This window comes from Lampetra fluviatilis, chromosome 40 (assembly GCF_964198595.1).
Source record: "Lampetra fluviatilis chromosome 40, kcLamFluv1.1, whole genome shotgun sequence".
Lineage (NCBI taxonomy): Eukaryota > Metazoa > Chordata > Hyperoartia > Petromyzontiformes > Petromyzontidae > Lampetra > Lampetra fluviatilis.
The window spans coordinates 1,528,160-1,551,684 of record NC_136314.1 but is presented as its reverse complement, the minus strand read 5'-3'; the positions used below and the strand labels follow the sequence as shown (position 1 = coordinate 1,551,684).

At 47.2% G+C, this 23,525-nt stretch overlaps 1 protein-coding gene across 2 annotated transcripts in view; it reads left to right on the top strand.

Annotated features, from left to right (window-relative positions):
• LOC144946111 (E3 ubiquitin-protein ligase PDZRN3-like) overlaps positions 1-18,822 on the top strand; it is a 64,915-nt gene extending 46,093 nt beyond the window's left edge. Inside the window, exons 5-9 of one of the 2 annotated variants that reach the window (XM_078874853.1) lie at positions 4,836-4,898; positions 6,887-6,988; positions 11,446-11,562; positions 12,064-13,273; positions 17,083-18,822. In XM_078874853.1, coding sequence (XP_078730979.1) covers positions 4,836-4,898; positions 6,887-6,988; positions 11,446-11,562; positions 12,064-13,273; positions 17,083-17,516 — 1,926 coding nt within the window. In that variant the 3' untranslated portion in view covers positions 17,517-18,822. Of the gene's footprint in view, positions 1-4,835; positions 4,899-6,886; positions 6,989-11,445; positions 11,563-12,060; positions 13,274-17,082 lie in introns of both variants that reach the window. The other variant, XM_078874852.1, reaches the window with a different exon arrangement.
• Positions 18,823-23,525: the final 4,703 nt, after the last annotated feature.

Below are 23,525 nucleotides of genomic sequence, written 5' to 3'. Positions count from 1 at the left end.
ATAAGTCACCGAACTGATATTCAGCCTCAAAGCAAGTAGAAACAATAGCGAAAATAAACTGCGGCTGGGAATTTTTACAGCCAGAAACAATACATCACCCGCAAGCCATGAGCAGCCAGCAATATATGCAGAATAGATATGTGCAATGTTTGCAATCCAAATGTCTCTAACGTTATTAATGCAAGCAAATCTATTTTTTGATAGCGTGACAATTTGTTGCCGTCGTATTATTTGATACACAGCAACTTTAAAATTAAATACTCCATTGCTTCCTTGCATAATGCCTCTGTGGGCATTTATATGTCTTCAGGGGGTCTCCTAAGACATCTGTGAAATACAAGAGGAGCGTTTCGTGAGCCTAGGACTGTAATAAACAACGATACGCTACCACACTTTCGTGAGCAATTTCAATTGATTACGGAAAGCCTCGATCTACACGAGAACACTTTCAATACATCAGTTGCTTTTCTTTTTTTGCCAAACAAGGGGAAATGGCCGTATTCTCTAACATCAAACACATTTGAAGCAAATTCTTGAGAGCATTCCCACTTATATATTTATATTTTTACAACCACCTCAAAATCAATGGCAACAAAGGCGTACTCTTGTCATTAGCGAGGCTCTATATGGGATGTTTACAATGCTCCGACTTTGTTTTTTTGCACCACTGCTTCCCCAGTTACATTTTTGGGGGATAGCCAAATGAGTGACGAAAAAAATGTTAATTGGGGTGTAATAAATTGCATGATTTACTAATTGGCATATTAGCCACTTGGTACTTAATTGGATATTTGAGTGTTTACTACTAATTTAGATTATGCCACTGCATCCACACTGGAATTTAGCAATTAAATTGATGAGCTTGTTATCCAAACCTTACTTCATTCAATAGCGAATATATATAAACACTCAATCACTTTATACAACACATACATGCAGTGCATCCACATAATCCTTTGATGTGAATTTTAGTAATACTGTGCTCTTATTTGGAAGCTATTGCATGGGTATATATATATATAATTCAAAGGCGCAGCCCTGCAATTGCTCACTCACGCCACTGCCGGCAAAAGGGCGTCCACCAGAGTGGACCCGAGAGAGACGCCCTCTATGAGGTATTTGGTCTACTCTTCCAGACTCGCCAGACACCTTGGGAATGGTGAGAGTACTCACAAAGACAAAATATCTCCCGTATAGCCTGAACAGACTGTTGGGGCAAGTGCTGTTAGCGAGCACCTATTGAAGGCCGCCACTGCACACGAGGGGGTGGGTAGCCAACACCACTCCCGTCCGCCTTTGTCTACCTTGTAGCGATGATTATGCACTGCACCAGGTACTAATTTAAGGCTGAGTCGACCTAGGGGAGCCCCAGAACCCAATCAGATAATCGTCACTAGCGTTGGCCATGAGCTGGAATTGATCTCGTGTCGCCAGGTTCATAGCGCAGCGTAGCGCAGCGTAGCGCTAACCGCTGCACACCTGCAGTGTACCCCGCCGCATGGATGCATCCTGCCGATGAACTGTGCTGCAGCTATTTATGCTGCTGGCTTGACAGATGTGGGAGATTTCATTGCCACTCTGGGAGATCGAATCAAACCGGTGACCTCTAGATTGGAAGCCCAGGGTGCTAACCATTCCGCCGCGTGTTATACGCGTGTGTGTTTACATATATCCAAACAATGCATTACCTGCTCCAAAATAAGTAATTTGTTAACGGTACATTTAATAAAGCGCTCGGAATGGTGCGTGTGTGTGTGTGTGTGCTGAAACGGTCTTTTGAGATTGATTACACAGCGCTGGAGGCAGGGCTGGGCTAGTCATCATGCAAGAGTGAACGGACATTTATCCATTTCGTTTTGAGTATCATTTAATTTGTGTGCCTGCTGCCAAGGATAACAAACACGTTCTTGCACAGCACGGAGAAATGAATTCAGGGTCATTGCAAAATGGGCTTTCTCTGTGGCATGACCACAAACTTGAATGTGAAATTAAAATAATATATTTAACAAAGATAACTTTTAGTCATCCGGTCAGGTGGCTCAGCGGAAGAGTGAGTGGCTCACAATCAGAAGGTTGTGAGTTCACATCCTGATTAGGGATTAGCTCAGCCCATCATCCTTCTGATGTAGATAAAAGTGGTTCGATGGGTGGATAGAGTCGCTGTTTCCACAAGAATGTGGAATCACCATCACTGGCTCAAAGCTGCTAACAGTCGATGACGATCACTGCAGAAATGCTCAGGAGGAAATTACATTATTTCCGCGCATTATTAGTCTATCATAGCAAAAGGAAATTCCGAGAGGCGAATATATAATTGTAACGTAAATTTAATAGATTTTTAACGAAGCTTTGTTTTCCATTATTACCAGTACTGCCTGCCATGGTTCAGAAATGTCGGGATTATCAATTTATGATAATTATAGAACACAAACTGACAATTGCACACTGAAGCGTGGAGAGATGCACGCTTGCAAGTACATTGAAAGACAAAAAGAGGAACACACGAATTAGAAGATTAAAACTCCTTCCAGTTCAGACGACGTATGTGTACATGTGCGTACGTCATCGTAACAGAACCCGAAACATTTTTAATAAAAAAGCTTAATCAGTACCGAGGCTCCCACAAGGCCATGCGGGAGGGCGTCTGGCACAGTTTGGCGACAGCTATCGTAGAGTGTGGTCGTGTCACTACAGCTATCTTCGGAGAGTACAATATATTTAAAAAACAACGGTGCCACGCCTCTCTAAATTCAATGTACCGCTGAACCGCTGGCGCGTTCCGTGATTCAGCGGTGAACGTGACCCCACCCTGCAGGAGGAAAGGATTAATGACGTAATTAAAACTGCTCAAAAAAGTAAGTGGGGCTTTGGCAGGACGTGTCGCTAGGGGGGACGATGGCTCTTGGTCAAGAATAGTGAGCGGCTGTCAGAGAATGGAACACGTCCACAAGTACGGCTACCGAGGAGATGGAGCGATGAAATCAGTTGAGCGTCCAGGCGCCTGGTGGATTGTTGCATCGCAGGATCGGGAGATGTGTTGGCGGCTCAGGGAGGCCTTCATTCAGCAGTGGATTGACCCCGGCTGATTATGACGATGAATTAACACGCTTCGCTGAAGAACACAAACCAAACACATATTTTTAAAGATAAATCTTTCCCATATGTTTATATATAGAATGTCAATTTCCCATTGACCTTTTGAGATTGTGAACTCCACAAATCATAGCGTGTGTGTGTGTATATATAAAAATATATAATGTGGGGTAACAGTGGAGGAGTGGACAGTGAACCGCGCTCTAAACCCGACAAGCTGCGTTTGATTTCCACCCCCAGCTAACATCAGTTTCAAGTGATATCTGAACCAGTCCTGGGCCTCCCCTGGGTCAACTTAGCCTCAAACGAGTATCGAGTGGAGTGTGTGATGGAGACACAAAGGCGGCTGCAAGTGGCGCTGGCCTCGCCTCCATCAATTCCTGGCCTTGATGGGTGCACGCGAACACCAGCGGCAACAATCTGTTAAAAGCCTGACACGGGATGTACGTGTGACCGTTTGGTTTGCCCTGTATATACACACAGCGGATGGTGCAACGGCTCGCACATTGGACTTTGCAATCCAGAGGTTACCGGTTCAATCTCCTGGTGCGGAAGTTGAAACGAAATGGAGCAAGTTTCTTCAATATGTGACCCCCCCCCCCCCCTGTTCCTCGCGTCTGTCCACTCTGCGAACGCCAGAGTCAGCCGATGGGCAGGTTGCGTGTCTGGCGGGGTCAGGGTTTGTGCGTGCCTGTCCAGTGTGTAAGAGCCACGGCTGAAGTCCTCTCCCCCAACAAGGGGGGCTCTTGTTGGGGGAGAGGATTTAACGCAGGTTTATCTTTCACACACAAAGTCAAATCATGTCTCTCCACGGTGGCGAGATGTTAACTACCTCGCCTGGTATACAGGAGGTCGTTGCTTCGTTCCGAGTTTGCGTGTTCTCCCCGTGGTCGTGGAGACTTTTCTCCGAGTATTTGGCCTTCAGTTGAATGTCCACGTGATGATAAGCCACTTTGTTGAGCTTTCATTTGTAATGGCCGGGCCGTTTCGGAAAACAAGAGCTATATAGCTCAGTGAGCCTTACTCCCACATTGTGCAAGAGCGCAGAAGCGTGGTTACCACATCTACGCCTCTATATAAGGAACGAAACAGTAAGACTTCTCCACAAATCTGTCTGTCGCCTGATGAAGCTAGTTGTTATTACTGGCGAAACGTCGTACTCAGATTGTAAATGTTGTGGCTTGGCTCTCCAACACACCGGTGTGCTGTACTAGTACACTACACTATACACTACACTATACACTAAACACTAGTGCTGTACTAGTGACGAATTGGTACGTTCTGTTTACGTGACAACCCTTACTAGTTGGCTGTGTCGGGTGGTGGCGGGTTTTAATGACACATATATATCTTGATTTGAAGCTTTCGTGACTGCAGGAGTCCATACTCTTTGGTTCTTTCGGTAAAGTCACGTAGGTATAAAATAAAACAAATCACGGCGTTTCAATCGCAACACGAGCGATCGAAACGCCGTGATTTATTTTATTTTATACCTACGTGACTTTACCGAAAGAACCAAAGAGTACACATTTATATATTTACGCGACCTAACCCAAAAACCTCTATCATGGATTTTGTTTTGTTTTAGTACGCACACCTGCTCCACAGTGGCCGACCAGGGCAAAGGAAAGTCACCGCCAACACATTACATTCCACCCAACCCCAACCCCCAGCGCGCACACTAACAACTACGGCCGCCTGCCACACGACTCCCTTTGTCTCGCACACGACCGTGTCTGCAGATCGACCCCAACAGCATCGCAGCCAAGGACGGGCGCATCAGGGAAGGCGATCGCATCTTGCAGGTGCTTCTTCACTCGCCCAACCCAACCCACCCGCGGCTGGGGTGTGGGGTGGAGGGGGTGTGGAGGGGGGGGTTGGTGTGGAGGGGGTGTGGTGTGGTGGGGAGGGGGTTTGGTGTGGAGGGGGGTGTGGTGTGGCGGCTGGGGGTGGTGTGGAGGGGGGGTGGTGTGGAGGGGGGGGTGGTGTGAAGGGGGGAGGTGGTGTGTAGGGGGGTGTGGTGTGGAGGGGGGGGTGTGGAGGGGGGGAGTGGAGGGGGTGTGGTGTGGAGGGTGGGGGGTGTGGTGTGGAGGGGGGGGTGTGGAGGGGGTGTGGTGTGGAGGGTGGGGGGTGTGGTGTGGAGGGGGGGTGTGGAGAGGGGGGTGTGGAGGGGTGTGGTGTGGAGGGTGGGGGGTGTGGCGTGGAGGGGGGGGGTGTGGAGGAATGGGGTTGTGGACAGCAGCCTGCCGGACTGCCGGCGCTGTCCCCATGCCCCGTGCGACGGCAGGCGTGGTGGTGGTGGTGGTGAGGAGGAGGAGGGAGAGGGGGGGGGTGGGCCCCGTGGGGTCTCCATGCGCGACTTTATCAGCGGCAGACGCGCGCGCGCGTGCCGTGCATGCGAATCACCGCCGGCCTCGGGAGGCGAAGTGGAAATGCGGGGCGCTCCGAGTCGCTGGCGGCAGTGACGGTGACGGCGGCGCAATGGAATTCGTCGATTTTGCTCAATCTTGCCGGGAGCGAGAAATAAGAGTAATAATAAGAATAATAATCAAATAACTCTACCGCACAAATAGAGACAAATGATGCACGGGGTTTTGCCATCGTGCATCGGCTGGTCAATTAAGGAGTCGTCACAAGCACCTAGGACATCAGGCAGTATTATCGCTGGAGACACACATTCCTTGCTGGATATGCGCGTACGGTACAGCATGTATGTTTACCATACTTCACTGTGGACTCTATTTTAGGGTGGCACTGCCTTCATCCAGCGGTGGATAGATCACGGCTGATGATTATGATGATGAAAAACAACGGCCAATCCTGTCCGTTTGCTATTCGGCAAACAAATGTTTTGCTAATATCGGCATGCGCTCCTCTGTTAATGACGTTAACAAAGGTAGCAGCATTCAAACGGCGCTTGATGTTTGCAATGTATTTTATGCAATTACAGCACCAACTTGCCATGCTCGCAGCAACACCTGGTGCAATTCACAACGCCCTTCGCTCTGGCACACTCTACCAGAGCATCGGAATGACACGCATCTAAGCTATAAACTAATTTCTATTTTACCAGAGTAATGCCCACTGAGCTATTGTAGCACTTTTTCAAAAGCTACCCGACCACAGATGAACAAAGTGGCTATTCACATGGAAATGTATAGCGGCCAAATGATCTAAACGCGTGTTTCTAAATGCGGAGGGAAAACCCGGAGAACCTGCAGAGAAATCCACGTAGCCACGGGGAGAGAGCACGTGCACACTCTAAACGTACAGGCATCGTCAGGTTCGGGATTGAACCCACGACCTCGTGTATTCCCGGCGAGGGAGTTAAGATCTTGCCACCGTGACGCCCCGACATTCGCGTTACTTGGGCGCACCTTGGAACATCCTTGAAATGCACGGCGCTGAACGTGTCCAGCTGACTGTCGTACGAGACCGCAATTCAGTTTTTGCGGCTCTATTTTTTAAACGTTGCGCGTACGGCAACGTTTCAAATTGCCGCCCCCCCCCCCAATTCGTGAAGCAAGGCTGCTGTTGCTGCTGCTGCAGCGACGGCGTCGTGCGAGCGTGACGCAATGCGTGCGCATTATGTTGACGCCACTTGAGTAAAAGTATTTACGGTGCAACAGCTCAACATTCACGCTCGATACAAGCAGCACTTACGGATACAACAACAACAACAACTCGAAGCAATGTTGCTCTGCGCTGCATAACAGGAGAGTCGAACGTCGTATTCACGCCGTGCTCATGTGCTGGATGGCTTTACACCATTTGTTGTTGTTGTTGCTTTTAGATCAACGGAGTGGACATACAGGGGCGGGAAGAGGCAGTGGCCCTTCTGACAAATGAGAAAAATCGGAGGGTGTCTCTTCTCTTGGCGAGGCCAGAAATCCAGGTAACGTCGCGCACACCTCGGCACAGTGACCTCATTAGGCACTGTACGGACCTATTCCACGCTGCAACATCCCACGCTGTCACTTTGTGCTGAATCCACCGGAGCCTGGGGTCATGGCGAGGCGTCGCTGCATGGCCTCCCGAAGCTTTTGCGTCTCACTCGGTGCTTTGACCACGCGAAAGTGCAAAAAAATCTGCTTCTGAGCAGCCGCCCAATTAGTGTTCTGTCTGCCTTCTACAAGCGCCATGGCAACGGCATGAGATGATAAGGGGGAAAGAAAGCAAAAAAACACAAACACACACATTTATGAAACACGCACAGGCAATTTAGACCATCTGGCTCATCCCTTTATGTATCCATTCTCGACATATTCGATTTGGTTTTTCTCTCTCTAAAATGTTGGCTGCTGTTGGGGACTGGACACAGTGGGGTGTGTGCATGAGCACAATCAGAGACCTTAACCTTCGGAACCTTCGGTTGAACTTGTAACGCCGTGCCACTGTGATCTGTAAAAAAAAAATTATACACCCGGCATAAACATGAGCATTTGCAAGAGGGATTGACCCACTTCTTCAGCTGCTTAATAGAAAAGATATATCTTATTGCATCCCAATAGACTGTGCATCCTGTGGGCCCGCCGCTCGCGGTATTGCGGTGTGAATTGATGAGCGGTTGAAGGCCAGCAGGCATCATTCTCCTGCATGGCACTAACAGTCGGAATGCCATTACGCCTGTGCAGGCTACGGGGCTGAAGAAGCCACCATTTTTTGCACAGATATTGCTTGTGGTTTTTTTTCTTTTTCGGGCGAGGTAAAAAAAAAACCGCACACGTTACGTACACCGCCAGGATGAATCACGGCATCGAGGGCTTGAAGGTTAACCCTTTCGTCTGCAAATCTCCCACATTGCCGGCACACCGTGGCTGCGTTGATGATTCTACTGACCAGGCCTTGGGAATTGTGGCGTTACACGGTGCCCCACGTGATTTTGAATGTTGTGAAACACAGCCGATTTAACAGTGCCTTTATAAAGTAATGTTTGAACGTGGAATGAAACGATTTTAGTGTGGACTGTGGATGGGCATGAGCAAAGTACCATGACAACACACATGTGAGTATATCGTGGATACATATGTAGTAAATATGCATTTTTTTGAACGAGAAATAGTATTCAATAATATCTAATCGGCGTGTATGAATTGTTCATGAAGATCACTGGAAAGGAACATGTGGGAAATCCAGAGGTCAGCAGAGCACATAAGCAAGACAGATTTAGGAAAATTTTCTGCCATCAACCACATTCGTACTATCAATAGTGTTCTGCAAATAAAAACGAAATGTCATCATGCCCAGGCTTTACAGGTTATGAAAGGGCATAAGACTCGGCGGAAATATATGGAGTTATTCAAGCTCTGACAAAACCTAGCCTAAAACAAACATAGTAACGATAAAACCTTTGACAGGGGTGCGACCGCTTTCCTGGGATTGCACAAAGTAATAAAACACCTACCAGCAGGTGAGTCAGGCCAAGGGAAAACGCTCTCGGCAAAGTTATTCGCAGCGACATAAACATATATTTTGCAAAAAATTGGACCGGACGGCTATGTCCTTAACTAGAAGACAATCCAGGAGCATTTACTTAACAGACCGAACCGTGCTGATGAGACTCAGAAAGTTGTGAACGGTCTAGAGTGTATGCTTATATAAATGTTCCCGTAATAAAAATATTGGTCCAGAGACTCATAAGCTGACAACATTGTGATTTTATTCTCATAGACAGGGTCTTGCCTTTTCAGTGAAATGTATATATTACCCACAATCCATCACTATGGCGTGTAATTCCTAAATGTGTTACGTGTACGCACTGCAAATATGCACAGCTGACGACGGGTGAAACAACTAAATCCTACAATATGTTCATAAAATACACCCATTACATTCACACGGAGGCCTATAATTCACTTCCAATTGTGCACTGTATTGTTATCCAACCAGTAGTCCTAGACCATAGCCAATAGAGTGTCAAAAGGTGATGAATTATAATGCCTTATCAATGCCTCCAGCGCAAAATTAATGCACGCGTGGAGAAACTGCGCTTTGGCAGGGCAGTGAGCGACTTACAATGTAGGTATTAGCGGATTAGTAGATCCGTTAAGAGGATGAGGGCTCAAAGCCACACCGTGCTCAGGGGAAAATGACACGGAACGCCCCAATGAAATTCACAGACTTTGCAACCGGAAGCAACGAGTGCTTAGGTTAAGTCATCGCGAGGTCATGGCCTTCTCCGCACACTGTGTTTGTTAGACTCTATTACAATGTGAATGCGTGAATGGGAGAAACCAACGTGAAATCGGCAGTGCAGGGGTGTAGTGGAGAATTGAAGGACCCCCCCCCCACCCCTACCGAGACGTGAAATGGAAGGCCCCATCACCAGCTCCCTCGGGAACTCAAACCTTTTTAGAATTCTAAGAATTAAGTGAAAATGCCTTTGGCTCAGAAACACATACTCAATAGACACAAGTGATGAAAGCAAGGAAGAAAACGATGCAATCGAGAACTTTCTTTCCTGGAAAGAGTCAAATCTTGGCTTAACGCTTTCGTGGCTGCAGGCATTCATATTCTTTGGGTCTTTCGGTAAAGTCACGTAGATAGGTTCAAAGAAAATAACAAAAAAAACTACGACATTTCGATCGCGACACAAGCGGTCGTCATCAGGAAAAGGGGCCCCTGAAAGACCCAAAGAATATGGAAAGAGTCACTCGGATATTATGGTATTTGTCAAACTTCAAAAAGACCATATTTTCCGATTAAAGTACGAAAGAAAGCAAATGACGCACAATATTGAAATGTATAGGATGTTTTTCTTTCTTCCGGTGACTGATGAATTCTTCTTCAGCATCTTTGCTTTGCAACCATTAGCAGAGTGATGTTCCATGACTGGGTTTGCACCAACAGAGCAGAAGTCATGCGCCACCACTAAAATTATAACGCAATGCGAGCTGTTGCAGAGCAATGGTTTCACGACCAAATAATTGAAATAAATAGGAACAATTTTTCCAACTTGCCACCTTGACGTCAAGGAAAGCTGCACAGCACAGCAGATGCCTTCAAAATTCTTTGGAGATTAACAGATAAGTGGAATCATGAAAGCACAAAATAAACCAAAGCCTGATTAGCCTCCTTTATTGTATATTGCATTTCTGGCAACTTTTTCTTCGCAAAGATCGTGTGGGGCCTAATGCAGAGGGGAAAGTCAATTGCGGGCAGTCGGCACACAAGACACGAACAACTTTCCGCTGCACTGCACGATCGCAACCTGTATCAGGTGTTAGTCCATCGGCCACAGCGGAAATTGAAGCCACCCGAGGTGGCAAAACTTTAACGATGCCAAAGTATTTATAACAAGAGTGCATTATTTGATAAGCCACTCGTGTAAAATAGCTATAACACAATCTGCCGTTATTGGCCACAAAATGTCACGCCACATCCGGTGTTACAGACGATGTAGCTTTTGTTAGACATTACTTTCCCATTTATATATGGATAGAAAACCTGATGTGTCCATCTGTGAATCAGTCAGTCAGTCGTTTTCAGGACTTACCTGAGCAATTGTCATCACACAGAAACAAGTGTTGACTGATTTTGACTGGAAGCCACCAGGGTGCTGTGGTTTTTGATGTTGCATATGCATGACCAATGATATTTCAAATTGATATGAAAAAAACTATAAAGACACATTTTGACTATGCTTATATTTTGAGAAATCAATTGGTTGTTTTCCCCCTTTGAGGTTAGAGAAAAGTTTGGTAAAATGAAGAATAATCTATTAAGTTTACGTATTATCTAGAATTCAACACCTTCCTGTTCCGAGATGTCTGCAATTGCTTGGTGGGTCCCATCCACCGCTGAATTTCGGAATGTGCGAGCGGCTCGCGTACATTTTAATAAGAAAGGCGTAACGCCATTGTTTTTAAAGACATAATACTCACCGTAGGGAACCGTAGCGACACGACCGCATTCTACGATGGCTGGCGCCAAACTGTGCCGCACGCCCTCCCGCATGGCCTTGCGGGAGCCTCAATATGTCTTCCGACTTGACTTTATTTTATTTTAGTTAGTCCGATGACGTACACTAAGCCAACGGAATGGGAAAAGGGTTAAGTGTGCTTATTTTCGTGGGAAGCCAGCGTGTGTAGGGTGTCGGGTGAATTATGAAATTCCAATATCCGTGACAGGTGGGAGCCGTATTGGGAGGCCTTCGTGCAGCGGTAGATTGACAACGACTTGATGATGAGAATATCAACAGCTGACTTCCCACTCCTATGTCCACCATGGTGGACTGCGTTAAACTGCCCTTGAACAAGGCAGTTTGTGCACGTCCGCACCGTGCACAGAGCTGACCTTTAACTCTCTTAGCAGCCTTGCTGACAGACGGCCTTGTCTTCTATCCGCTTGCAGCTGGACGAGGGATGGATGGAGGACGAACGCAGCGAGTATCTGGAGGACATAAGCATGGACGTTCTGGAAGAGCAGGACAACCAGGACTTTGAGGTCAACGCCAGCGTCCCTCAGCAGGTCAGCGCACGCCGACATGGAGCGTGTGTCGACGAGTCCGATCGGGCTCGGAGCACGATTGCCAGAGCGGGTTTTCGAGCAGCCCTTCTGCTTGCTTGCTTGTATGTATGTTGAACTATTTCGGCACCGTAGTAGCCAAATGCGCTAATCAGAGGTGCGCGGGAAGGAAAACAAACTAAACACAAAAAGCAGTTCTAAAGAAATTTATTTTCAACCTAGATGATTTAAAAGTGCATAGCTCCAGTGGCTTCCCAATATCCGAAGAAAGATCGTTCCAGACGGCCGCAGAAGCGCATCTGAAAGCGCGCTATGTGGTGGCCGTCTTTGTTCGATGGTCAGCCAAAAGCTGCTGCGAGGATGACCGGAGTTCACGTGATGGGTTTATGCTCCTTGACAAGAGCAGCAAGATGTCGTGGTTCATGTGTGGCGTGCACGTTGTGTATAATGAATGCGACCTCATGAAGTGCGTGCGCGCGCGCGCGTGTCTCACGCGAGCAGCAGATGAGAACCCCGGAGGACGACGGCACCACGGACAGCGCCCACAACGGGCAGGAGAAGGACAGCGGCGTCGGCCGGACGGACGAGAGCACGCGGAACGACAACGACGAAAACGAGAGTTCCGAACCCGAGCAAGAGATCCCTGCCGACGACGACAACCAAAACTTCGCGGTGCTGACGGACAGTTCCAAAGTCACCAGTCAAGTCGGGGATAAAAAGGGCACCGGCGACGCGTTGTGCGGGAACAGGACGGGCGATAGCACAGCGCGCTCAGATTTAAACATTCCTGAAATGCCTGAGCTCCTGGATTTTAAGTGCCAAATGACGAGTGCCAAGAGGCTCAGCCTGTACTACAGTGCCACGTCCACGCTCGGCGTGGGCGAGGTGGACGCGAAGATCCCGGGCGACACGGAAATCGAGCTGCTCAACGAGGAGCTCAGGAACATTGAGATCGAATGCCGCAACATCATGCAGGCCCACGGCAACAGCGCCAGCACGCATCCCCGCAACTACGGCGACCTGTGGCGGCTGCAGGACGGCGGCAACTTCCGCACGTACGGCCGCAAGCGGAGCAGGTGCCTGGACGTCACGGACGCGCCCGAGAAGTCCGACAAGGACACGTCGAGCGCTTACAACACGGCGGAGAGCTGCCGCAGTAGCCCCCAGTCGCTCAAGCTCACGGCCATCCGCTCGCTGAACCGCTCCATCGAGAGCACGGACAGCCAGCGGTCGGACAGCGGAGCCAGCCGCGCGTCCACCAGCGTGTGCTCCTCGCAGCCCGGCAGCCGGGAGGCGAGCCCTGCCAAGGGGAAGGTTTCGACGCTGTCCAGAAAGCTGCCGGAGAGCGGCGACGTCGCGCCGGCTCAAGCCGCGGCGAGCGCCGGCGCCTCCGGCAGCTGCGGCGGCGGCAGCGCCAAGCAGCTGTACCAGAAGCTGGGCCGGCAGCAGGCCCAGTTGCAGCTGTCGCCGTACCGCCGGGCCAACGCGCCGTCGCAGTCGCAGCACTACCAAAGCTACGTGCACCTGGTGCAGCAGGGCTCGTCCGACTACGGCCACAGCCAGATGAGCCTCCTGAGTGTGTGCAACGAGGCGTCCTTCTCCAGCCAGCAGGACTTCTCGCAGGCCGAGCCCAGGGGCGAGTGGAAGGTGAAGGTGCGCAGCGACGGCTCGCGCTACATCACTAAGAGGCCCGTGCGAGACAGGCTCCTGAAAGGTAACGTGCGGAGGTTCAATTGCTTTGTTGTGTGTGTGTGTATGTGTGTACGTATGTAGATTATCTGAACCGGTCCTGGGCCTCCCCTAGGTCGACTCAGCCTCAAATGAGTACCTGGTGCGGTGTGTAAACATCGCCGCTAGGGAGACAAAGGCGGTCGGGCGTGGTGCTGGCCACCCAGCCCCTCGTGCACTGTTCCGGCCTTCATTGGTGCTCGCTAACAGCACTTGCCCCTACAGTCTGTTAAGCCTATACGGGGGATCTTTGTCTTTGTCTTGTATGTATATCTAGTTGGCACAGTAGGGGGCACAGGTGGTGGATCACCGGTCATCTCAGTCAGCCAACCCATGGCACTTGGATCTGTCCCAAGAGCTCCTCCTGTCAGCGAGCCTTCGACACTTCACGTGGCCTCAAAGTGCACCTGGCCTGGCACAGGCGCCGTGGTGATGTCACCGTCACTTAATGGCGAATGACGAGTATTGGTGTGCATATTATTGGTTCTTTCGGTAAAGTCACGTAGATAGAAAATATAAATAATACAATTAAATAGAAAATTCTAAAATCAAAATAACAATAAAAATAACTTAAAAAGTAAAAATAATGAAAGCAAAAAAACACTATATGTATGTTGTATGTTGATAGAGGCAGTGAGATGAGAAGGAAACGGGCACTGTGTGTAGGGTGGACAGCGAGAGGACAATTAAAAGTGTTCTTTTTATTGGAAAAGTGGAAGGGACAGGAAAGAGGGAGACCTAAGAGAGAGAGAGTGGCTTGATGACGACAATAGAGATTGGTGCCAGGGAGATGTGGCACTACTTGAGAATGTCGGCACAAGACAGAGGAACGTGGAAACGAATGACGGAATGTGCAATGGGCACCTGACCATACATCGTGATGGTGTATATTGAACTTATTTTGCACCGTACATAGCCAACCGCACTAGTCGGAGCCACGTGCTCCGTTTCCGGTGCGTACTTTTGGACGTCGCCACCGTTTTCTGCATCTCTGTGGCTCTTCTGCCACCCCAGCGGCGACAACGTGCCACAAGAACCAGGGGGGGGGGGGGGGGGGACGCGATGACGACGTGTGGCCCGGCACAAGAACTTACAGTTCCTCGTCGCCATCTAGGAAGCAACAGCAATGCGTGAACAATGTAAAGGGAATGGGAGGAAGAGGGTGAAAGAAAAAGAGGGCAGAAGAGACGTTTAAAAAATGTTGTTTCTCCCACTTTAACACTTTGACGGAGCACACCAATTGGACCTATATGGCCATACTTAAGCTTTGTGTGCTGCATTTATATTGGGTGATTACCAAAGCATGGGGATGGTATGACAGTAGCATTCTCGTTCCCATGTCACCCCCCCCCCCCCACCGCTAATACAATCAATACGGTATAGAGTAAGCGTGCCCTGCTTCAAAGAAAAGGTCCCGCCAGCTGTTTAACCTTGTCAGCGAGTCTGTCAAAAGGTCGTCCGAAAAAAGTCCAATAAGTACATTGAGTCTATTGAATGCACTCGGTCAATTGTGCATATACTCAGAATTGAACTGAGACTGTAGAACAAAACAACTAAGCGCAGCCTAATAAGTTGCGCGGGGAGACACGGAAATTGTATACCGACCCCAAAACTTATTCCGGCGCAAACTTTTTTTGCTTCGGATTTCAGCTCCAGGCGGCGCTCATTTCCCACTGGTGGCTCTGAACCCAGCCGTGGAAATTCCACGTTCTCATAGCCTGGGGCCGGTGTTTTATTCCCCCCACGAAGTGGTGCTTCTTTTACGAACCGAAGGGAACGATGGTGCTGTTGATTCAGTCCTTCACCGGGTCGCTTTTCAGATGACCTTCCAATTGCACCAGGCGCTCACTCTCCCCCCAAAACGCCACCGGGCTGGGTACAAAAAGGTAAAAGTGCAGCCCCGAAAGTTCTCGCTCGTGCAACTGTTGGAGGAAATGTCCCCAATAGGAGCCCGAGTAAGACAAGGGATCAAGGGTCTTTGTCTTGGAAGGGGTGGGAGTGACCACTCTTTACTCCACCACACATGGCCTACCGATCGACGAGGCATGGCGAACACTTATATACTGATGGGTGGACAGAGATGATGAGACTGGTGGGGGGGGGGGGTTAAACAACAAAACGTGTTGATTGTTTCAATTGCCGCACCAGCAGAACAAACTGAACCGGTGACCTCTGGATTGAAAGTGCAATGCGGTTACCATTGCACCACAGCAGAATGATCCAGGCGTAGAAGCAGAATATGTATTTATGAGCCTTTTGCCCGTCCAAGGATGGGTGCATTGCAGTAAATCTGAAACTTGAAAGCGAAAATCAGGCCGTGATATTCATTGCATCAATGCGTGTGCAATTTGTAAGGGCGCGGTGACACAGACTTAGTTCATGTAAAGGTTATAATCCCTTGTTCATCATGACGTCCTTTTTACTTTGATGTCTCAACAGCGTCACGGAGATCACGTGACGTGGGGGTTGTGCCTGTGTAGGGAGGGTTGTGAGTTGGCGCCGAGAAGGGGGGAGGAGGCGCCTCGCTCCCCCATGTGGAGTGACGTCACCCGCTAATTATTATGAATGGGGGGGGTCCATTTAGAGGACGTCACCTTATAATGATTATTAATGAGGGGGCTGTTCGATGTGGAGTGACGTCACCTGCTCATGATTATTAATGAGGAGGGGTGGGGGGGGGTGTCCGTGTCCATTTGGAGGACGTCACCTGCTCATTAATATTCATGAGGGGGGGCTGGTCGACGTGGAGTGACGTCACGAGCGTTCAAGACATTATCGGGTGATTATAGTAGGTATACTGGAGGAATCCAATGAGCTATTCCAGTATGTTTCGCAAATGTCCATTAGTTTCACAGAAGTCCACAGGTAAAGGCAGAGGAGCGGTCTTGCATTTCGTTTCATGCCACTGCTGGGGAAAGGGCCTCGAAAGAGCCCCTGTCGGGGGTGTGTGGCCTCCTCTTCCGTGCTGGCTGACGTCATGCTGGCCGCACCTCCGATTAGCACGATGAACGATGAACTGACTAGAGCCATGAGCAATGGCAGGCACTTTTTTGCATTTTGATTCATGTCTCAAAGGGGGGGGCGATATTAATGTTGCATACGGGAAACTGTGGCTGACAGGTACGGTTATGTATACATACGATATATGAAAAGAAAATAGGATAATTCAGTGAAATTGTATGCCCATGTACGTACTAGGGAGGGTTTGGATAAGCATTAAAGCATGCAATTTACTAGTCTTCATGTTTCTGTGAATGGCTGGCTTTGTAACATCTCTCATTCACCAGACTTTACCATCTCAGGTGTACAATTGCAGTGCCATGATCATACGCGGTGGTAAGCTGTAACCAGCACAAGTTCAACGTGCATACATACAGACATTGGTAGACAGCCCGGGCATAACTGTAATAAAGTTTCGATTTAAAGCTTTCTTGACTGCAGGGATTCATCTTCTTGGTTCTTTCGGTAAAGTCACGTAGAAGGGAAATAATAAAATAATAAAAATAAAACATAATAAAATAATTCCCCCTCCAACCCAGCTTAAATATACGCTGCCAAGCGTGGTGGTGTTCATTCAGACTCTGTCTTTCCGACAGACCTGTTCTTCACCTGAGGACGGCTGGTTGCGTTGTGGCCGAAACGTCGTGAGAATTATTTTATTATGTTTTATTTTTATTATTTTATTATTTCACTTCTACGTGACTTTACAGAAAGAACCAAGAAGAAAAAAAAAAGTGTGAGTAAAGTATTTACTTTTTAATCCAATCTCGCCCGTCCTTTCATCCGTCCCAACAGAGCGAGCGATGAAGATCAAGGAGGAGCGCAGCGGCATGACGACGGACGACGACGCACTCAGCGAGATGAAGATGGGCCGCTACTGGTCCAAGGAGCAGCGCAAGCAGCACCTGAACCGGGCGCGCGAGCAGCGTCGGCGCCGCGAGTTCATGATGCGCTGTCGCCTCGAGTGCCTCAACGAGAACCCGCACGAGGGCGGCTCCACCGCCGGCTCCGGAGGCTCGGCCGCCGGCTCCGCGTCGGCCTCCGCGTCCGGCGCCGAGAGCCGCAAGGAGGTGAGCATCCTTGAGCTCAGCCACCGCAAGATGATGAAGAAGCGTGGCAAGAAGATCTTCGACAATTGGATGACGATTCAGGAACTTCTGGCCCACGGCAGCCGCTCCCCGGACGGCACGCGGATTTACAACCACTTGCTGTCCGTCACGACGGTGTGAACGTTGACTGTCGGGAGATGGGTCACCCCCGCACACCCCCCGAGGCTCGTCGCGCAGTGTGGATGTCGGCTTAGGTGCAAGAGCCGTCCTTATGACCTTTGGTGTTGTCGGAGGGTTTAATAACACTTGCCAATTCCAGGTGGTGCCATGGCATCTGTAACCCGCTGCCCTGACTTTTTGTCACTGTTGAAAAACGATACGAGATGGAAAGCAGTTTTAACTGACGTGTATTTGGAATAAATTGATGTTTTTTTGCCATTTATGTACTGTATATTATTCGGTTTGTACTCCACGTATCGTCGATGACTACTCTTGGCAGTTCCTTTTGCGGAACACTCACTTGTGTGAGAACCTGCTCACGCTCACAACAACTGAAGGTAAATGGGGCACCGTGGTGACGAGATGTTAACTACCTTGCCTGGTATGAAGGAGGTGGCGGGTTCGATCCTGACCCTTACACCTGCTGAATATTTGGAGTTTGCATGTTCTCCACGTGGTCGTGTGGATTTTTCTCCGGGTCCTCCGGTTTTTCCCTCCGCATTTCCAATGAACATCAAGCGTTCAGAGTATTTGACGGCTATAAATGCCCAGGTGACGGTGAGCCACTTTGCCGCGCTATCCACCTTTGGCCAAGTTGCTTCTGACAAAGAGCTACGTAGCTCAGTTGGGCCTTATCTGGTAACAATAAAAAGAAGAAAAAGACGAAAAACAAGTCTAGCGGACGTGATGTTTGCAAAGAAAACTTGCTCCTTGTGTACGGTTTACGAAAGTGTTTTGGGTAGACATTATTTTAGTAAAAAAAAATACAGAAAAGGGAAAGAAAAACGAGGTGCAAAATGAATGCGGTGTTTGCTAAAATAGAACAAAACAAAAAACAGTGCCAGCTTATTTCAGCAATCTTGAAATACTAAACGAGGTCTAAACACACTGTACGTTTAAACATTAGTGTTATCGCAGCCATCGTTCATTCTGAACAAAAGTACTTTTTTTTTCAATACAAATGATTACACATGCTTTATTACGATTGTCAAATCTAAAGTCTCTTCCACTGTTCCTACTCACGCTCCTCTCAGGTCAAATCGCAGGATTTAATAACGCTAAATCGACCAAGAAGAAATCGCTGGGTGACCTATTTTGTATTAGATATGTAAAACTAGAGGCCTCACTCATAGATTCTGAAACCGATCTAGACAATGTTGTATTATATCCCACAGTATGTATTCATGTTACCGTATATCAGTATGAAATCCTCAACAAGAATACAAAGTACTTCACTGATACATAACTAGTGTGTGACGTTTGGTTTGTGCCCTCTGGCCCATGCCATTAAATAAATATATGGTTCGCAGTGGATTCTACTGATCTACACGCATTGGAGTTACCAATCACACTGAAATAAGCACATTTTTGCCATTGTGCGAATGGAAATTTCAATACTGTACCATTTTCTATCGCAGTTAATAAAACACAATCCTGTATATATCACACGGCAATGGTTCACCAGCGAGCTCTTGAGAATTGCATGCAGGCAACCGCAGAATTTACATAGCGATGGGATTTACAAATATTCCAGAGTAATATTACAGCAGCATCTGTGTTATACAGATCTTCATTAAAGTAGCAGGTGTAATCAGCGTCAACCAGTTAACTTTAGCACCTAAGTAGCACCTAAGTAGAATAGTGCTCCACTTGCAAAGCAATTTGAAATTTGCAAAGCAATTTAGCACTCACTTATTTAATTAATTTATTTAAATTCACTTGTTCACTTCTGATTTGCATGTTTTGTAGCGTGGCGGGATTGATCTTATTCAGTCCGTAGAGGATTATCTTTGTACATTCATCACGTCACAGAGTTTAACTGCTTTTGGCATGTGTGCCATGTAAGATAACATTAAAAAACAGTCGTAATAGTCAGTCGTGCTTTTTAGGAATACATTAAAACGAATAAATTATTTGTGCGATAGGACAAAAAAGAAGTGACGCATTTGTTGCTAATCATTTTTGCTGTTACGCGTCAGAAATCTATGGTGGATGTTTTTTTGTTTGTTAATCAGATGCTCATTTCGTTCAACCAAGGTCAACGCAACAGGAGGATGAATGAAATTCGCGGACGGCATGAAAACGGCGCATTGTGGACTTTTTTCTCCCATAGTGATTGCTGGTAATCGCAGGTGAATGCGACATTGTCACGATTGCTAATTAGCATATTTTCAACAAAATACAGTGATTTTTGGTTTTTGCGGCTGGAAAAAATTGAAGAGCAGTGGTCAAGAATAGCTTGCACAAAAAGAAAGCCCTACTCGGAAAAGATGCAACGGACAATTAATAAAACTGTCAAACCGTCTGACACGTTGCCACTGACTGTAGCCATGAGCAATGGCAGGCACTTTTTTGCATTTTGATTCATGTCTCAAAGGGGGGGGGGGGGGGGGGCGATATTAATGTTGCATACGGGAAACTGTGGCTGACAGGTACGGTTATGTATAGATACGATATATGAAAAGAAAATAGGATAATTCAGTGAAATTGTCTGCCCATGTACGTACTACTGAGGGTTTGGATAAGCATTAAAGCATGCAGTTTACTGGTCTTCATGTTTCTGTGAATGGCTGGCTTTGTAACATCTCTCATTCACCAGACTTTACCATCTCAGGTGTACAATTGCAGTGCCATGATCATACGCGGTGGTAAGCTGTAACCAGCACATATGTGAACAATACGTTAATAAATCCAATTAGAAATGTTCAAATCTTTGTCATTGTGTGTCTGTTATATGTTTTTTTTCAGTTTTGCCACCCATCATCCGTGACTTTCAGGTACAATGAACCAACACACATCCTGATTGAGTCTCCACCAGAAAATTACTTCGTGGGAGATGCTTCGAAAGTTTATCTCCATCGAATTGCCAGCAACTCTTTTTTTATGAATCTCGAAATCTCAGTCAAAGTGGTTTAATGTTACTGGGCATAACAAAGAAAGCAATGCCTGTTCCATCAACAGCTGTGTGCATCCATGATTATTGTTAGTGGAAAACATTGCAATGTTTGCTGCATGCTTGGGATCACCGTCGACTTCATATTTTTCTGATGCCAGATTTTTGGGGGGGATTTTTAGGCCCAATTTCAGATTGTTTTAGTATTTGGAAAATGTCTGGGGGGTGGGGGATTGGAATTAAACGTGTGACATTTAATAACTTTCATTATTAAAATGTCATAAATTTCCATACTGTTAAATATGAAGCAATTCATCTTAATAGTTATCAAAACGTTCCATCAAACGTGTTCATAATTGTCTAATTGAAGGCAAACACGATGGCACATGTTGTAAACGTGTCGTCCTGTTGGTGTCGCACTTTTTGGCGGGAAAAGCGAGGATGGTAACGTCATGGAATTGACACCGCGTCGTGTCGTCATTCCCAAACAAAACACTTTGGGGATCACCCCAAAGCATTGTATCTAGTCCCGAATGTTGTGTTTTTGGGAATCATTCAAAATGAGAAACACATTCCCTACTCAATGCTCTCTAGCAAAGGTGTAAATGGCAGTGTGCCACTTATAAGGACGTTGAAAGGTGTTATTTTTTTACATGTAATTTATTTTAATATTATTCTTGTCATCAGGTAATATACGCCTGTGGGCTTATGTGAATTAATTTTAGATGAGTACAGTGATAATAACGTTTTACAGTTGCTGCAAGCAATTATTTAATTACTTTAGTCCATAGTCCTCTTTACCTATAATTATTTTGATCTTGTATGCTTTTTTGGCTTTTCCACAATGGCATTCGAATTTTTTGCTATCAGCATGATGTGACAAGACAAAGTACCCATTTGAAGCTCTTGCAGAAGAGTACAACCACATGTTAGGGAATGGCTTGTGGAAGGTGATATCACAGAAGTACTGCTGAGATCTTTTCACGTGACGTCTCTTAACCATACGCCTAAGAGGTGCTGTTCTTCCCCACACCCTGGTTAGAGAGATATGTCTGTCGCATGACAGTCAAAGTGATGTCATTTTTTTGTCAGAGCAGGAATTTTGCCAAATGACGGTGAAAAGAAAATGTCACGTCATTTTGATTGTCGTGTAGCTATTGGTGACCAGGTTGAGACAATTAACTCACTTTCACGTTAGCATGGTTGGCTATGTATGGTGAGAAAGACGTTCAACATACGTACTCACACATGAGAATCTAGTTTATTCGTTGGATGGCTGAAACCCAGTATTTAATCCCAGGATCTCAGCAGTGCTCAATGCGTGCTCAGATCTCTGAGCCACCCAGCCTCCTCTTGGACTTACAATTCTGAAGACGACTCTCTGGCTTCGGTATTTGCATGCTATTAACAAGGGCCATTGCTCAAAACGCCTAGCTGTAATATATCTGTTTCCTCTTAAGGCAGTGTTATTGACGAATGTGTTGAGTTTAATTTTTGTCTATAATTATTAATGGATGGCACAGCTGCTTCGAGAAAAATGTGTGTTTTAAAGGTGCTATTTATATCCCTAAAATTGAAATGTACTTGGCTGAGACTCCTCTATCGGTTAGCACAGTTGCTTACCTACGGTGCGAAAAAAGTCCAACTGAGCAGCTCAATTAATTTCTGTTCCAAACAGACACATATTCGGTTGGAATTGCCATTTCTCCTTCCGAATCAGAGAACCAGGATCCTCTTATCCAGGTCTCCCTTCAAAAAGAGACTTGTAACCGGTAGAGGCTCTCCATCTGGGTAACACATTCCTGTGGAGGGAGCAGGTAGGAACGTTGGTTTGCTCGGTCAATGGCCACGGTCAACGGTGGCGTGGTGTATTCCGCAAATATGCCCGACTGTGAGGGCGGGCACAAGCCGGCGTGAGTAGGTTAAACGTTGAGTTTTATAAGGGCACCACGGAGTGACCAGCCCCTCCCCACCCAGCCCCACCCCTCCCACCCAGCCCCACCCTCCCCACCCAGCCCCTCCCCACCCTCCCCTCCCCACCCAGCCCTCCCTCCCCACCAGCCCCTCCCCACCCTCCCCTCTCCACCCAGCCCTACTCCCATTTTTGGATGCACGACGGACGGACACAATAATCCCCTGTGGGCTGGTGGAACCAGGAGGTTCATACCAGTATATCTCTTGCTTTGTTATCCTTCCAAATAGCAAAAGTTTTACTCGACTTGCTGTGGCCAAACACATTTACGAGTATCACTTTCAATGCTAAAATTCTTGCTACGTAAGGAATTTTATGTGACGCTCATTTAAAATGGGACAATTAATCATAATCGTGTGTAGAGCCACGTTTTAGGTTACGGTGGCGGTGGTAGTGATGATGATGATGAGTCAGTGCGTTGACTTTATACAATGGAAATTCAACTCACTTGCCCTCAGCCTATCGAATACCGCTTAATTTACATTCCGTGCGCGGAAAATATTAGGAAGCGTAATTAAAGTCGCCCACAATTGGCCGCGATGACTTGAATATTAATTGAACATTACTGGTGAGTTACGCTAATTTTGAATGCTACGCCGCAGCATATGCTATTCAGGGATTACATTTACAATTTGTGTAAAGCTTAAAACATGATATTCACGTAAAATAATATATGAAGATTTCCACTCGGCTCACCACGCAGCGGCGTGCGCCCGCAACGCACACAATGCGCCGATGCTCTGTTCAGATTAATATTCATATGGCACGCTCAGTGAAGATTATTTATCGCCTTTTTGTGTAAAACAACAAGGACACCGGAGGACACCCTAACTGTATAATTTCCCATCAGATGCTAAAATTTAGATTAAATAACTGAAGTGCGCAGACTGTTAATTATGAAACACAGCTGTGTGTGCGCTGTTCGAATAACGAGTGTAACGATGCATTGGAGGCATGGAAATATATATGCAAAATTAATGTGAGCCAGTCACGTTCATTTATTTACTTGAAATGTCATATTGTAGCATTCACATCGCTCACATCCTGAAACTACTCATTCTGAAGTTATCCGAAGTGCGAATACAGTACGTAACTAAGTTTACTG